The following is a 15,983-nucleotide window of genomic DNA, read 5'->3' on the forward strand; positions in this document are numbered from 1 at the left end:
AGACAGCAAGCAGCAGAATCAGAAGAAAACCCAACCCCAGTTCGGCTCAACTGTCATCCTGCCAATGGGAGGTACGGCCTCTTCTTTGCCATTCTTGGATGTGCAGGGGAAACGCTCCTTGAGGTTGCTTGCCCCCAGATTTTGAAATCAGCCCTTCCTGGGGGTGGCCCAAAAGGAAGCAAGGTTGTTGTATTATTATTGTTTAAACACCAATAGCATCTAGTTTAATTAAACATATAAAAACATCATGGCTGGATCCAGAGACCACAGCCTCAGACTCATTGGCAAAATGATATTTGGTCTTGCTTGTGTCATCCTGGCCTTCTTAACCCAGCCAGTTTCTACAAAGAATCCGAGTAGAAAAGAGCTCAGGACGCATAGCAGGCAGGCCAGTCTGTGAACTGGAGGATGACGTGATGAGCGGACAACCCCCAAGTTAAGTGATTGAAAGCTAGGAGGAACGCACTGCCAGGTGGTTCCTTCTCCATCCTGCTACTCCCGGGAGGCAGCAGCTTACCAGCGATTTTGTTCTCAGACATCAAGTGCGTACAGCAGGAATTGCTACGGTGCACCTTCCCAAGAGGCCAAGGCCAACAGGCATGGACGGAGACAGCAAAGATAGAAGTCAAGGCTCTGAGGGTCTTCCTCGAGGTATCTTGCCTCCCATTAGCTGTTCCTCCCAGGTAGAAGGCTCCAGCAGGAGCCAGAGAGAATGGCAAAATGAGAGGAAGCAGAGGGGCTGGGAAGGCCATTGAGTGGCTGAACTTGCAGACCCTGTGTCCACATCTGTCTTCCGTCTTCTGAAATAGGAAAACTGGGCCCCTTTCCACCATACCCTAACACTGTCACTGCTGTTTAACAAAGTTTCAAGACCGTGAAAATCCCCAAAGTGCATCTTCATCCTTTTGGGGACTCAAGGCTAGGCAGTAGTGTTCTCTGCCGGTTTCTTCCCAATCTAGGGTTTTAGGAGAGGACAGATGAGCAAGGTCAGTCTCAGGAGACTGGCAGGAGGGACCACGTTTTTTTCATCCGAAGTGTCAGAAAGGCTTGTCGGACCTGCTGGCCTTGGTGTCCCCGCTGGCTGCCTTGCAGATGACGCTGTTCGTATGCTTGCAGCGGCAACCGGGGCGTCTCAGGCGGTCATAGCCTCGCTGGGCCAGCTTGACGCAGCCTGTGGCCGGCAGGTAGCACAGCAGACAGGGCAGCACCACAGAGAGGGCGCCCATGAAGGACCAGCGGGCGCAGCAGTTGGAGCCGGAACAGGAGCAGGGATGGTCGGCGCAAGAGCCCTCATCATCCTCATTAGTACAGTGGTAGAAGATACCTTGCACCAGGCACATGCATGTGCCATAGTTGACCAGGGTCTGAGCGGAGCACAGGCACTCCTGGTTGCAAACCCAGCAGGAAGGTAACGTCCGAGGGGACGCACACTCCTTGCACTTACACTTCCCACAGGCCTCACACAGCAAGAAGTGCTTGTCTAGCTCTGGTGGAGCTGTCGGGCCCTTGAGGTCCAGTGGCTTACAGTGGACCACCTTGGGCTGGAGGCGCACAGCCCTGGGTGAGGCCTGCTCAGCCACGGGAGGTGGAGCCATGTGATCTAGGAGCCTCTGGTCGGAGGAAGTGCTGCTGCTGCTGCTTACAGAGCTGGGCCGACCGCTGAAGGAGATCCAGTGGTGAGTAATATCCTGGTCACAGCGGGCAGGTGTAGGAGCCAGCTCTGGTGGCCCGCCCCGGGGCCGCTTGGGACCCGTGGCAGGGGCCAGGCTAGGGTTGTCTATGTAGTCATTCTCCACGTGGCTGGTCTTCATCTGGTCAATGGGTAAGATGGTGAGTGGGTGCTGGAGCCGGCTGTGGGGCGCTCTGCCGTCAAGGAGGGGCTGCACCATGACTGAGCTGGGATTCACAGGGACGCTGCTCTGTGGAATCGGGGGCTCCATGAGGCTGGAGGTACTGAACTGCACCAAGGGACAGGCTTCTAGGGGTCCTGAAGGAGAGGAAAGAAAAGGAGAAGATGGATTCTGAGCATCAATACATGGCCTGTTACTACACTCCTCTCGGCCTTAAGATGAAGTCTTGGGGGCCTAAATAAAACGGGAGCTAAATTCCTTCATTGAACTTCCTAGAAATTCCCAAGGCTTTAATGGTCAAAACATGTAAGCTGGGCAGAGGTGGCACATGTCCGTAATCCCAGCACTTGAAAGGCAGGCATTTCTAAATTCAAGGCCAGCCTGGTCCACAGAGTTAGTTCCAGAACAGCCAGGGCTACACAGAGAAACCCCGTCTCAAAAAAAAAAAAAAAAAAAAAAAGGTAACAATACTAGAAGAAATTACATCTATTGGGCTGAAGTGCAGCTTGGTGGTAGAGGGCTTTCCTCACAGGTTCTGGCTTTGGTCATAAGCACCACCATGTGGGGTAGGGGAGGGGGCCAGGCATAGTGGTAGATGCCCGTAATCCCAGAACTTGGAAGGTGGAAGCAAGGAGGGACTAGCCTGGGCTACAGACTAAGACTGCCTCAAAAAACAGCTTTAATCCTAACAGCATTGCTGTGAACAAGTTACAACTCCCTTTTAATAATTTCTGGGGGGAAGGGGATGTGGTTGAGACAGGTTTTCTATGTGTAGCCCTGGCTATCCCCGAACTCAGAGATCCAGATGTCTCTGCCTCCTTAGTGCTGGGATTAATGGCGTGTGCCACCACTACCTGGCTGAAATCTTTTTTTTTTTTTCTGGTTTTTTCAAGACAGGGTTTCTCTGTATAGCCCTGGCTATCCTGGAACTCACTCTGTAGACCAGGCTGTCCTCGAACTCAGAAATCTGCCTGCCTCTGCCTCCCAAGTGCTGGGATTAAAGACGTGTGCCACTGCCGCCCGGCTTGAAATTATTTTTAATGTATGTTTGGATCAGGGGACAACTCCTTCCCTCTGTCTTCCACCTTTCCGTATGATGATAATGATTGAACTCAGGTCCTCAGACTTGTAAGCAAGCACCTATACCAACTGAGCCCTCTCACTCCCCCTAGTACCTTTTGGGGAGGGGGGACAGCAGGGGAAGGTCTCTGTGTATAGACCTGGGCTGGCCTTGAATTCACAGGAATCCACTTGCCTCTCTCTTTTTGGTAAATGCTGGGACCCTGAGTTTTTTTGTCTTTAAAGGAGTTCTTGCAAGGATGAAATGAGAAAATAAATGTACACCAGGTACCTAGCACACAGCTGGGTACATAGACAGTACTAAACAATTCATCACTGCCTCAAAGGAAAACCATTTTGATTTCCTAAGGAAGCACTTCCAAGTTCTGCAGGGAGCGCTCTGCTCTGGGCACTGAGGACCACGTATGTGGTCAATATAGGAGTTCCTGTGTGCTGCCCAGAGCTCATGAGCAGGAGAAACAAAAGCCTTCATTTTGGCTCCTGAGAAGGAAGGGATGCATCTGATGCCTGCGCATCCAGGACATTAGCCCCATTACTCCCTCTTCCAAGAGCAGCCACCGCCAGCAGCCAATAACCCCTGGGTAGGTGAGCTCCCAGCAACCTGCATGGGAAATCCTCTCAAGGGGCACTCACATCACCCATTTTCAAGTGCTGAGCTGAACATTCAGACTAAATGCTATTTACTAGAATAGCTAAGCCAGCCCTGGGTCAGTTTCTAATTTCACTGAGAGAGTGCAATTTTAAGTTGGCATCTGGCCAGAGATTCAACTGCAGCGCCTGACACGGAACCCCAGGAAGTCACTTAAATCAAAGAGCGGAAACGGCTTGGTTCAAATTTAGAAAGTGCACATTGTTTTCTATTAGAAGTGCCATTTCCCTGCCTGCTGACCTGTACATTTGGAATTCGGATGGAGATCAATTTAAAGAAATAGCAGCAGAAGGCCGGGACCTCTGCTCAAAGGAGACACAATTTTGGAATCCAAAGGAAAGATTACACTGTGGGAAGATTCCACAAAGAACTTCAAGGGCCTGGGGGAGGGAGGATGGAGAAGAGGAAGAAGGGTCTCAGAAAGACAACACGCTCTGGGCTGTGTCAAGGGTGGTGTTGCTGTAAATGCCCTTTCAAAAGATGTTAACTATCAAAGGGGGACGTGAGGTGGGTTTCTGGTTTCTAGTTCCGGTTACCCCACTTGCTGGGACCATCTCAGTATCACAGGAGAGTGACACTTGTCTCCCTGGGAATCAAACTATGGTAAAGTTTGTGATGGAGGGAGGGGCTGAGGAAACTCACTACTATGCTTGCCCCTGCTCTTGGTTACACATAACGGAAGGGTTTCCTTGGAGGCTTCTAGTCTGCATGAAATAAGGGCTATCCACAGTCAATCTACACATCATCTATGTCACTAAACGCAAAGACATCCAGTCTTCTCTACCAGCTTCAGTGCTCAGTCATCAGACAGCTCCCATTCACTCACACAGATCATTCACTGACTACTGTGAGCCATCATACAGAGCCCAGAGCATCACCTTTGAGTCAGTTTTTGCCTTCACCCCCTGGCAAGGCCCGCCACTGAAGAACATTCTCTTGTCAAGGCAGCTTCAAGTGAACCGCCGTGGTCAGTGTTGGGAAGAGGCATCCATTGGCGGAGGGCATCTCTAAGGAATGCTACCTTTCAGATAGTACACTTGTCCTAAGAAGGTTCCCAAGGCCTTTCCTCTAGAAAATGTTACGATTGGGGTCAAATGATCAGCTAGTTAGAAGCCCCAGATTCTCCTTCCAGGGCTTTGGTTAAATGGGGGAAAAATGAAACTTTTGCATAATATAATTAAGTGTCATAGGTAAGACTCTCAGGTGTCAGTCAAGTAGTGCCTCAGCCAGAAACTTCCTCCTTGGACTACATTAACATGAGCCTCCGATTCCAGAAAGCCCAGGTTGGGAACACCTGCCAACAAAATGCCTCCGTATTGGCCCTTGTAGCTAGGGATTTTATCTCAGGACCCAGCCCGGAACTGACCAAGCTGCAGGAGAAAGAAGAGATACTCTCCTAAGCCACAGAGGTAGACTGATTTCCCTACTCTGCTTTCCCAAGCAGGATACCAAGACTTAAAAGAACAAACAAACAAACAAACAAAAAAATCAGCTGCATTTCTTGCAAATGAAGCAAAAAGCACAGGCAACTCTGAAAGATGTTTCACAGGCCCTGGAATCGAGCAGACAGACTCTCCAAACCATGAAACCAGTTTGGAGCAGTCACTGAAGGCAGTGAGGATACTGCCATCCACAGGCTCCCCTCATGCTCCAGAGGCAGCTGTCAACATCTGGGCCAACAGTCTAGGCCAGCCTCGAGAAAGTGTGGGATCTTAGCCCCCAATGACTCAGCTCTCTCAGGACACACAGCATCTATCTGACATTTGGTTCCAGAAGGCATGTTCAAAACGACATCTCCCTTCCATAACCCTCAACTCTTCCAGCTAGTATCTCAGCAAACCCCCGATGGCTGGCTCAGAGAGCCAAAGCTCACACTTGCTTAGGCCTGCCCCAGCCAGCCTCTGAGAGCCTCTGCTGAACTCATGTGGCTGACTGAGAAACACAACTTCCTAGACAGCCTGTCTTGACAACCCCTCAGCACAACCCTAGGAGGTCTCCCTGGCCTGGCAACCCCCTCTCCCATCTGAGCTCTATTTCCAAGATCAGTCTCCACCCTAGGACACTTCCACCCCTCAGTCAGTGCATCTTTGCAGATGTTAAGTACACTTCCACGGGCACCTCTGCTTCTCCTCCAAGGAAGAGAATTATATAAGATAAACGGGACAGGAGGCTTTGCCTCAGTAAGCTGTTGAGAAGAGCTTGATGGTCAATTTGGAAGATTCGGGATGGAAATGACGCCAGCCCCAGCCCTGCACTTAGCAGGAGGAAGTGCCTCAAGGCTATCCGATTAGCATAAGAAGGAACTTTCCCAGTCACCTCCCCCTCAACCAATTAATATTAATAATAATTGCTAATTATTAGGAGGGCCTAATATTTATGGAACCCTTCCTGGTGCCTGGCTTTCGCTGCACCTGGTCATGCACCTTTACCTTAGGGGACGGCACCCATTCTGGAGTTAGAAAAGCAAAGCAAAGGGCTAGGGCGATGCCTGGTCAGCAGTGTTAGTCATGCAAGGGTGGTGGTGGTGGTGGCGGCAGCGGGCAGCGGCGGCGGCTAAGTTCTATCCCTAAAGCACAGTTTTGTCAGATTTGTAACCCTAGTGTAATGAAGACAGGAGAAGCCCCAGAGCTCCCTGGCCAGTCACATTGCTAGATTATCATTGAGTTCCATCAAAAGACCCCATCCCTATCTCCAATGATAAGGCAGAGGGACTTGAGGACTTGAGCAAGCTAAGAGTGCTTGCTGTGTTCTTGGAGAGGACCTGGGTTTAGTCTCCAGTACTCGAATGGTGGCTCTCAATCATGTGTTATTTCTCATTCTAGGGAAATCTGACACCCTCTTCTGGCCTCCAAGGACATCAGGCATACGTGTGGTGTACATACATGCATACTAACACACATACATATAAATAAGATAGAGCCATTTGGGGAAGACAACACATACATGCACACGCATGAGAGAGGGAGAAGGCACTCTAAAGCGCAAAGGGTCACAGGGAAGATAGAGCAAGTGATCAGGGTGGGATTCATTTCTATACAGTCATGTGACCCTGGGGCTGAAGTCTCAGAGCCCTAGCTGACAAGGACTTGTGGAAGCTTTCCCTACCTGAGGTGATCCATGGAAATTGTACAAGCACCAATCATTTTCCTAGCCATGGACCCTTCAGGAACCACCCCAGCCATTAAGCTACCAGCCCCAGGGTGTGAGTGGAGGTGGAGAGAGAGATTCAGTAACCCAATGGGCAGATCAATGACGCCAGATGGGGCATTTGTCTCCGATCGCTAGCTAAAAATTTCAATTTAGTTTTCTGGGCTACTTTTTCTGACACTTCACCCTTTTCTTTGCTGAAGTGTTTGCATCTCTACGCAGATAACCTCACAGGGTTTCACTGTAAAACAGCCCTTAAGGGAAAGGAAACACTGGGGTGAAAGGGGACTCCCTCCCCCTCCTCCCCCATCAAGCTAAGCTTTGGGGCATCAGAGGCATCTTTGATGATAAGAGTTCCCAGTGCAGGTGTGTAGGGGAGAGGAGGGGAGGGAAAGGGAAAGACATTCAAGGAAACTAGAAGAGGCCAGGGCTGATGAATCAGTAAACTCTCCACCCCTCAGCCCCTTTCCCAGCACAGTCCCTTGATCTGGCAGCTCAGAGCTGCCTGTCTTGACTATCACTGCCAATGGTAGGTAGGTACCTTTGGGGAGGGAACTAGACCCAGGCTGCAAGAGTCAAGAGGCATGTCAACTGTTCTCACAAGCTGGTCATCCTACCTTAAGAAGGGGAGCTGGGGAAAGCTGGGCAAACCAACCTACCGGGTTGTACATGAAAATCTACAAGTCAGCTAATGCCAAACTGGCAAGAAGCTCTGAATGAATGTGCAGTTTTCTCTGCTACCCATTCAGTCTTAGCGGGTGCTTGCACAGAGGGGTGTTTAACCCTTTCAACAACTCGGAATATAAAGGAGTTTGGCTGCGAGAGCCCACCCGCCCCTCTGCAACACGGATGCCTGGTCCTTTGTGACACTGTCCCAGGTTAGTTCATTAAGCCACAGCCAGGGGATGATTTAGTGCTTTTAGAAAGACCCTTAAGAGAGGGGCTAGGGAAAAGCCAGGGATTTCCCTCCCTGGGCCTTATGGGGGAAGCCAATTTGTCAAGAATTGGCCCAGTGGAAGGAAGGCAGCGTCTGAGGACACACCCTCACCAGCTCCCTAATTTACTAGCACTAAAGAGCTCACAGCTGGCCATGTTAGGGTATCCCAAAAGAAAACAAAGGTTCTCCATCCTTTGTCCCATCACCAGTTTCCAGCCCTTTTCCCTTCCCTTGTTGTATTTCGAGCAATTCTGACCAGTTTTCAAGTTTCAGTGTTGGCGTATTCATACCCCTGTACTTACTGTCTGCCCAGTACCCCATTCAGAGGGATCAGAAGCCATGTCACAAAGGAAGGGGACTAGATGGAACCTGCTAACCAGTAGCACCATTCATGAACTACTGGTCCAAGCCAAAGTGTAACCTGCAGCCCCCTGCACCTTGGAAGGCTTCTTTTTAGAAGTCATCAAGATGGTCTCATTGTCTCCCTTAGCTCCGCCAAGAAACAGAACTGACAATAGATTTTTAGCTCTCTCTTGGGATTGAACAGGAAATGACTTCCCCTTTTCCCAGCCAGAAACAGACTGACAAGGGAAACCGCTCTTCTCCAAGTGGCCACCTGCCCCGGGGGCCCCTTCCCCTCCTCTGCTAGACCTAGAACATCTGTGCTCTCTCTACACTGCCTTGCTTCCTCTCTCTTCCTTCACAGACTGGAAGCCCTTTCTCAATAAGAACCCAACCACAGCTGAACAGCAGGGCCTCTTAAGCCTGACCACATGTCGTGGGTACATCCTCCAACCTAGTCAGCTGTCCCGGATCTGCAGGGTAGCCCCAGCTCCCTAAGAGCCAGTAATACCCCACCTTTTACATTATAGGTACTTCCTGTGCTTTTTATTCTAAATGTCTTTAAAACTTGAGGCTTCTCCTAGGAGTGCAAGATTAACAGTGAAGCCTAGTTCTAGCTACTCATTAGCAGCCCTATTGGCTGCCCCCTGGTCCCTCCCTCAGGCCCTTGGAGAGTTTGTTCTTCATTAAGTCCTCTGCTTACCAACCCCTAGCCAGGTCTGAAAAGACCAACAACACATAAAATTTCCCTGTGTTAGTCATTGTCTCTTCTCAAAAACCTAGTCACTGTATTCTCCTTTTACCATCCTTATTTAAAAACAAAACAAAACAAAACAAAAACCTGTTGTAAAAGGTGATCTGTGGAGCCTGCTCCTAATACCAACACTCAGGAGGCAGAGGCAGGAGGATTGCTCCAAGTTGAAGGTGAGCATGTCTACATGGGAAGTACCAGGCCAGCCAAGACCTTGTTTCAAAAAATTAAACAAAATCAAAACAAGGCACAACTCATCGAGATAGCACATCTATAAAACCGGCACTCAGGATTAAAGAGGAGGCAGGAGAATTAGAAACTCAAGGCTATGGGGCTGGAGAGACGCCTTAGTGGTTAAAAGTAGCATATACTGGTTTTCAGGAGGACCTGAGTTTGGTTTCCAGCACCACCATCCCATCAAGCAGCTTACAAGTGCCAGTAACTCCAGCTGCAGGGCATCCAACAGCTTTGGCTTCTGTGGACAAAGGCATTCACATGGTAGTTCCCGCATATGTAACTAATAATAACAACAATAAACCCTGTAAGAGTTCAGGACTAGTCTGTGCCTACAGCACAAGACCCTGTTTGAAAACAAGCAAGCCAGCTAGCAAACAAGAAACCCAGTTCAGTCTACTCTCCAAGTGCCAAACATTCTAGTAAACTTAAGTCAAATGGCAGTTATTCTCCCTCGGCTAGGCACATGGAACTCCCTTCCTTGGTTCCACCACAGGACAGACACCTGAGATTAAGAACCAAATTAAATTCAAATGATGGCTTTTTTTTCCCCCTTAGGCCACCTTGAACACCCAGGCCATATCTAACAGGCATGAATTAAAGAAAAATGTTAGCTGGATCCAGCTACACAAGACTTTAATTCGAGCACTTGGGAGGCAAAGGCAGGAGAATCTCTGTGTGGGTTTGAAGCCAACCAGGACTAGATCATGAGTCCATGTCTCAGAAATAAATTAATTTAAAAATGCTATATGAATCCAAAACAGGGCTGAAAGATACCGCATTAAGGGACACTTGACGGCAGAGAGTGGGATCTAAATCCCTTATGAATGATCCAAAGATTTTAGCACTAAAGAACATGTTAATGGGTTTTGTGTCTCCCTTAACGTTGGATCACGGATTTGCCTTCATTTGTTTTCTGTTGTTTTAGAAAGTCAGCCAACCCCCTGGGCACATAGAGCGCTCACTAAGTTTGCAAGATAGTGAAAAAGAGGCATGAACTGGGCAAAGGGTAATTTCCAAATTGCCAATTCTGGAATGAGATACAGGCAAAAAAAAAAAAAAAAAGAACCACAGATGCCCAGCCTCCCACCTTCCCTGAATGGATCCAGTCTACGTGCTGTCTGTCTCCTCCCACCAGACTGAACCAAAGCTGTGGTTGAGGCTACCATGTTAGAAGGTCGTGAGACCCAAGGAGAAGGCTGGGACATCCCAGGAGAAGGGAAGTGACTCTTGGACTTTGGTTTAAAAATTTCAGGTGGAATATAACCAAGGGATGTCACTAAAGCTCCTGCCACCTAGTTGACCATCTAAGAGTTCTGCAATCTGCTCTAGCCTGGCGAGGACTTTCCTGGAATCATGGGACCCTCTTCTCAAAAGAAGTAGCAACAGAGGAAATTCAAACTCAGGCAGGCGTGTCAACCCTACAACTTCTTTCTTTCAGAGAAAGGACCTGCAAGACTGCAGTCCTTTCCTTCCGGACCCATTCATATCCACAGGCCACTAAAGCAGCGTTAGAAGCAGAAAATTTCAGATGTTTATGCTCCATTTGTGTGAAGATCCGGAGAACTCTAAACATTGTGAAATGCAGCACTGCAATATTGGGTAGGGCCTTAGGCCAGACGGAACTCATTAAGAGATTGATAAACCCCTATTTCCCAACCACTCTAGGTCTCACCTTCCAGCTCTGTACCACGTAGAGGCCTGTCAGGAAGGTTGCAGCGCTGGTCAGCTACAGAGATGTGCAGGACTCCTGCACGCCCCAGGTTCCTTTTGCCTCTCCTGAAAATGGGGAAATCACGCCACTGGCTTGGAGACATTGAAGAGGAAGGAGGTTGCCACTGAGTCTGTGAACCCCCCAAAGAATCTATCTTTTCCTTGTAGCGTCGCAGGGTTCTGGGAAGCCTCCCTGCGCAGTAGGAGGCCTTCTGCCCCAGCCAGGCCTGACAATATGGATGCCCAGCCATTAGCTCTCCCCCTCGACTCAGCATGCAATCCCCTCCAGCTCACGTCGCCTAGAACTCCATTCCTTCAAGTCATACAATCATCCTTCTGCCTCTCGCCTCCTTTGCTCACAACCCCCAGCCCCCAATCAAAAGAATTGAGAAACCGTCTTCTTGCCCAAGAGCAGCTACTGTAAATGCTTTTTGATCGTCTGCTTGGAGAGGGAATTGGGGCACAGCCGTGGCCCCAGTAATGGAGCCAAGCTCCAGCTGCCCGGGTTGACCAAGCCCATCCTCCCCCTTACCCTCCTCAATGCCCCCGTGGCCCTGGCGACTCCGAGTTTTTCAGAACATACCGTCTTTATCCTCTATTCTCGGTGTTGTCAAGCCTGGTACCAACAAGGAGGGAAAGTGGGCACCTTATCTCTCCTACGCACGCAACCTCTTCCTCCAGCTCCCACAAGCCCGGCGTTATGTAAACGCACCTTCAGCCCCCACCACAGCCTAAGTGAGAGGCCCAGGGGCCGTGGGGCTTGGCAAAGATCGATGTCTGAGGATAGGGGGGCACCGGGTGGCTAAGGAGCCTCAGGCCCAGAAGAAGCGAAGCAAGGCAGTTGTACAGCATAAAATGAAGCAGCCGAGCAAAGGTCAGACGGCCTGGAACCTCCTAGCTAAGGAGAGGGAGCAGAAAAGCTCAGTCCTTGGCTGGCCCCACGCTGACCATCCAGTAGAGAAGCAGAAGGGTAGAAAACCTTGTCCGCCACGGGTCGGAACCAAGCAAGAAAAAGCTACGTCGAGCATAGGCCGCTAAGGCGAGCTGGGAAGACCCACGGCAGAGCTGGCACCATGGGCACGAAGCCCGGGGGTGGGAGAGCTGCCTAAACCTAGGGCGCCCCCCCCCCCCAGTCCCAAGCGGTCGCTCCAGAGCGAGCCCGGGCTGCGGGTTCCAGCGCTCAAGGAGAGTGGTGGCAGGAGAAAAGGCCAGGCCAGAGGCAAACTCCCCTGACACCCACAGGGCTTCCAGAGTCGCACAGGGCGCGGAAGCCCGGCTTGGCAATGCCCGGGGTCGAAAACGGCAGTGCCAGGCTGTGAACACCCCCAGCGCCGTGCCGGCCGGGCGCGCCTGGTAGCTGCGGCGTACCGCAAGGGACCCGAGGAGGCGCAGACCGAGGGAAGGGACACTAAAGCGGATCGAAATAGTGCACCATTGGCCCCAGCCCGAGGGGAGCCGCGTCACGGTATCGAGGGGGTACTTTTGGTTCCCCAAACCGACTGTAGACTTACTTTGAGGAGCTGCAGAGTCACAAGCATCGCTCCACGTCTGTGTAAATCCCTGAACCCGAGTGGGTCAGTCGCCGTTGAAGTCGCAGACGTCAGTCAGAGGAGCCGGCAAAGCTCCCTGAGCCCTGCAGCGCCAGCTCCGCGCAGTCAGCTCTGTTCGCTGCCTCGGCGGCGATGTTGCAACCCTTGCCTGGGAAAATGGCTTTTTTATGAATGGGAGGGCAGAGAGCTCCAGTGCGCACGCGCGCCGCTCACGATTCTATGAATGGGTGGGCACAAGTGACCCCGTGCGCGCATGCGCTAGGCTCCTTTTTTTATGAATGGGGGGCCGGAAAAGAGCTTAACCCGTGATTGCTGGGGCCGGCTGTTGCTCCTCCTGGGGCCGTCGTTCTTTTACAAAGAGGGGTGGAGGTTGTTGTTCCTTTTTTTTTTTTTTTTCCTTTTTCTTTGTAATGAATGGAGGGCGGCGGCGACTGCAGCAGCTGGCTTAGCTGCGTGGGTTGTACCCTCCTCCCAGCCTGCGAGAGGAGGTAAAGGCCACCTTCACGCCACTGCGGGCTTGGGCAGGAACCGTCAGTGTGACTAGAGGGTGGGGGGCGCTGCGGCCTCCGGATCCTGAGCTCAGCGCAGGGTGGGGGAGGACACACCTCGATTTGCGTATCTCTTGTCACCGCAGGCGATGGGGAGGGGGAGCGAGAGGACCCCTACTGGGGACCTTCTCTTTTTCAAGATCTGTGGCGCCTGGGGACGTCGGGGGCAGGGACCTTACAGCCACGTTTGCCAAAAATTAAGAAAATGTCCTTTGTCTATTTCAAAGAAGGGCAGGGTGGGGGTTGTTGAGTGACTCTGGCTCCCTTTCTAAGTGCAGACCACTCCTCCTCCCATTTCTTGGGTGTGGACAGTATCTGGGCCGAGGCCTCTTCCGGCTCTAGTACCCCCCGGGGCGATTCTGTCCACTCAGCCAGAGGCCTGGCCCTCACCTCTCAGCGCCCCGCCTCTCCCCCGCCCCAGTGTAATGTCCGCAGTGCCTGGAGCTTCCGCCCGCTCTCTGCTGCCCTGGCTAGGTGCCCCCTTCACCACTCGCGTCCTTGTCTTCCAGTCCTTCTAGGCCTTTGTATTCTTGTGGCCCTCTCCCCTTTGTTATAGAAGGCAGTTTTCTCTAATGCTCCCCCTACCTCACTCCCCTAGAGGAATAGGGAGAATGAGCCAGGTGGATGGGTGGAGCAGGCCGCGGCAGGATGCTGCCGGGGTGGCCACGGTATTAAATAACAGGGCTCTTGAGCCATAGAGAGAATGGAAATGGCCGGAGAGCCTTTCTTTGCTAGAGGGTAGCAGCCCAAGCCGGTGAAAAGAGAAGCCCCTCCATTCGGCCTGACTCCTGTAGTCGGGAGCTCCAGCATCGGGCCCAGCTCCGTCTAGCAACAGGGAAGCCTGGGATAGAGGTGGCTTTGATGCAGTATAAGAACTGGTTTTCTGAATCCTCAGCAAGATAGATCTATCTTGCTGGTGTTTGGCCTTCATAGGTTGTAAGACTTTTTCTTCCTACGCCATCATAAGACTGCGCTCGCTCTCGGCTGTTGTCAGAGGAACCAATTGAAAGACAGCCCACCGGTGAGGTCTGGCCTGGGGCTGGGGCTCCATCTCAGGCTGTTCAGACCAGAACCCAAGGTCACTGTGTCTTAGCGTAAAATGCGGTCGCAACCCTCAGACTCAGTCTCAGTGATTACTTACTCAGTTCCTGGGACCAGAACAGACTCTCCCACGAGCCTCAGCTTCCTTCCTGGGACAGAACTTCCATCCAGAAAAGGGAGGGGGGTGCCTTTCGGCCTTCCTTATCACTGTTCCCATTTGTCAGATCTAGAAATGGAGGCCAAAAGTCCCTCATCTGGTGACACGAAGGACAAGTAAATGTGCTGCATTTCAGGGCTTGCAGCCCAAGTCTCTATTGAGTCTAACCCCGCCCCACCATCAGGGTGCGAGAAACCTATTTCTTGTCTTTTAAGCAGTTAAACAATGACATTTTTTCCAGCTGGTTTCACCCATGGCCCTTGTTCAGTTTCAAGGATGAGAATGAATAACTCCTTTTGTAAACTGTGGAGGAAGGAGAGAGGGATGCTTCCTGATCCATTCATTTAAAAAGTAGCCAAAAGACAGACCGGGTTCCACTTGGTGAATCTGTGCTGAGGGAGGAAAATGCCCAGCCCAAGGGAGGAGTGGGAGAAGCTTCAAGCCCCGCCACCCCTGCAGGGTGATCAGAGTGCCTGAGAGACCCTGGCGGGCAGCAGCTTCTGAGGAATCCATTTGCTCGTCGTTGCTGCTGTCTGTGGTGATCGGTGGGGGACAGATAATCCTCCTTGCCCTTGTGAAGAGACAAAGTGAATGCAATTTGAACATTGAAGTTAGCCCTCTCTGAGGTCATGGAAGTGAGGCATGTGAAAGGGGACTGTGTTTGCCTGTGCGTGGACAACAGAAGTCGATCCTTAAAAGAATTAGATTTATTTTTTTTTATGGTATGTATGTATGTAAACTCTAGAGGTGCCTGGTGCCTTTGGAGATCGGAATAGGATGCTGGATTCCTGGAAGCGGACTTACAGGTGGTTGTGAATTGTCAGGTGGAAGCTGAGAATCAAATCTGGGTCCTCTAGCAAGAGCAAGGAGTGTTCTTAACCACTGAGCCATCTCATCTCTCCAACCTCAGGCTCTCTCTCTGAAATGCACCTGGAACTCATTACTTAGCTAAAACGGGTGACTAGCAAGCCTTGGGATTCTCCTGTTTCTCCCTCCTAGGCTGTGGTGTTACAGGCATAGGGGTGTGTGTGTGTGTGTGTGTGTGTGTGTGGCTTTTCTTTAAAATGTGGATTCTGGGTATCTAGATGAAGGTCCTCATGCCTGCAGAGTGTCTTAGTTAGGGTTAACGTTATGACGAAACACCATGACAGAAGCAACTTGGGAAGGAAAGGGTTTGTTTGGCTTTCAAGTCGTGAGTCACAGTCCATTGAGAGAAGCCAAGTCAGGAACTCAAACAGAGCAGGAACCTGGAGGTAGGAGCTGACGCAGAGGCCAGGAAGGGTGCTACTTAATGGCTTGCTCTTCAAGGCTTGCTCATCCTGCTTCCTTGTAGACTGCAGAACCGCCAGCCCAGGTGTGGCATCCCTCACAATGGGGGCTGGGCCCTCCCCTAGCAGATTTTTTTTTAATTAGTTAAGAAAATAACCTACAGGCTTGATCTTCTGGAGGCTTTTTCTCAATTGAGGTTCCTGCCTATCAAATGACTCTAGCCTGTGTCAAGCTGACATAAAACTTGCTAGCACACAAATCAAGCACTTTACAACTGAGCCATTTTCCTAGCCCCGCGGGTGGCAGATTTCAATGTAGGTAACAGGAAGGATCTCCCAAAGGAGCCTGTGGTTTTAGATTGCAACTGGGGGCTGAGATGTGAGTCCAAGGAACGTTAAAGCACGTTAGGCAGAGGTGTCAGGCTTGGAGGCTCACCACACATGGGCAAAAGCCAGCACAGAAAGTCTTTGGCCACAACGCAATGAGCAAGGATGAGGAATTCTAAGCAGGTGCAACACCCAAATTTAACTCAGAATTAACCCTGAGGCTGAGGTTTCCAGGGAGTGAGAAGACAGAAAGATAGTGGGGGATCAAAACATTTGTTCCTCAGCAGGTGGAGAGCCTCACATTAACTGTTGTCATGTGGGCAGCTGGTAGGCTATGTGCGTGCCTTCCAAACTGCCAGTGGTCGGCCCTGGAATAACGTGGGTTTTTT

At 51.0% G+C, this 15,983-nt stretch overlaps 1 protein-coding gene and 1 long non-coding RNA gene across 5 annotated transcripts in view; one reads left to right on the forward strand and one right to left on the reverse strand.

Moving 5' to 3' along the window:
- Positions 1-201: 201 nt before the first annotated feature.
- Spry4 (sprouty RTK signaling antagonist 4) lies at positions 202-12,460 on the reverse strand. Of its 3 annotated transcripts, none has more exons than XM_021150558.1 (2): positions 12,215-12,460; positions 202-1,987 (listed from the first exon to the last, which is right to left on the reverse strand). In XM_021150558.1, exon 2 carries the CDS (start codon positions 1,938-1,940, stop codon positions 1,038-1,040), a length of 903 nt encoding a protein of 300 aa, XP_021006217.1. In that variant the 5' UTR covers positions 1,941-1,987; positions 12,215-12,460; the 3' UTR covers positions 202-1,037. The 3 variants fall into 3 exon arrangements, with proteins under 3 accessions (XP_021006217.1, XP_029327947.1, XP_021006218.2); XM_029472087.1 differs by lacking the exon at positions 12,215-12,460 and adding an exon at positions 11,287-11,790; XM_021150559.2 differs by lacking the exon at positions 12,215-12,460 and adding an exon at positions 10,666-11,226.
- Positions 12,461-12,552: 92 nt separating this feature from the next.
- Positions 12,553-15,983, forward strand: part of LOC115029857 — an 84,540-nt gene continuing 81,109 nt past the window's right edge. For both annotated transcript variants that reach the window (XR_003835413.1, XR_003835414.1), the window contains exon 1: positions 12,553-12,741. This is a non-coding gene — a long non-coding RNA (uncharacterized LOC115029857). The remainder of the gene's footprint in view (positions 12,742-15,983) is intronic.

The sequence above is a fragment of the Mus caroli genome, chromosome 18 (assembly GCF_900094665.2).
Source record: "Mus caroli chromosome 18, CAROLI_EIJ_v1.1, whole genome shotgun sequence".
NCBI lineage: Eukaryota > Metazoa > Chordata > Mammalia > Rodentia > Muridae > Mus > Mus caroli.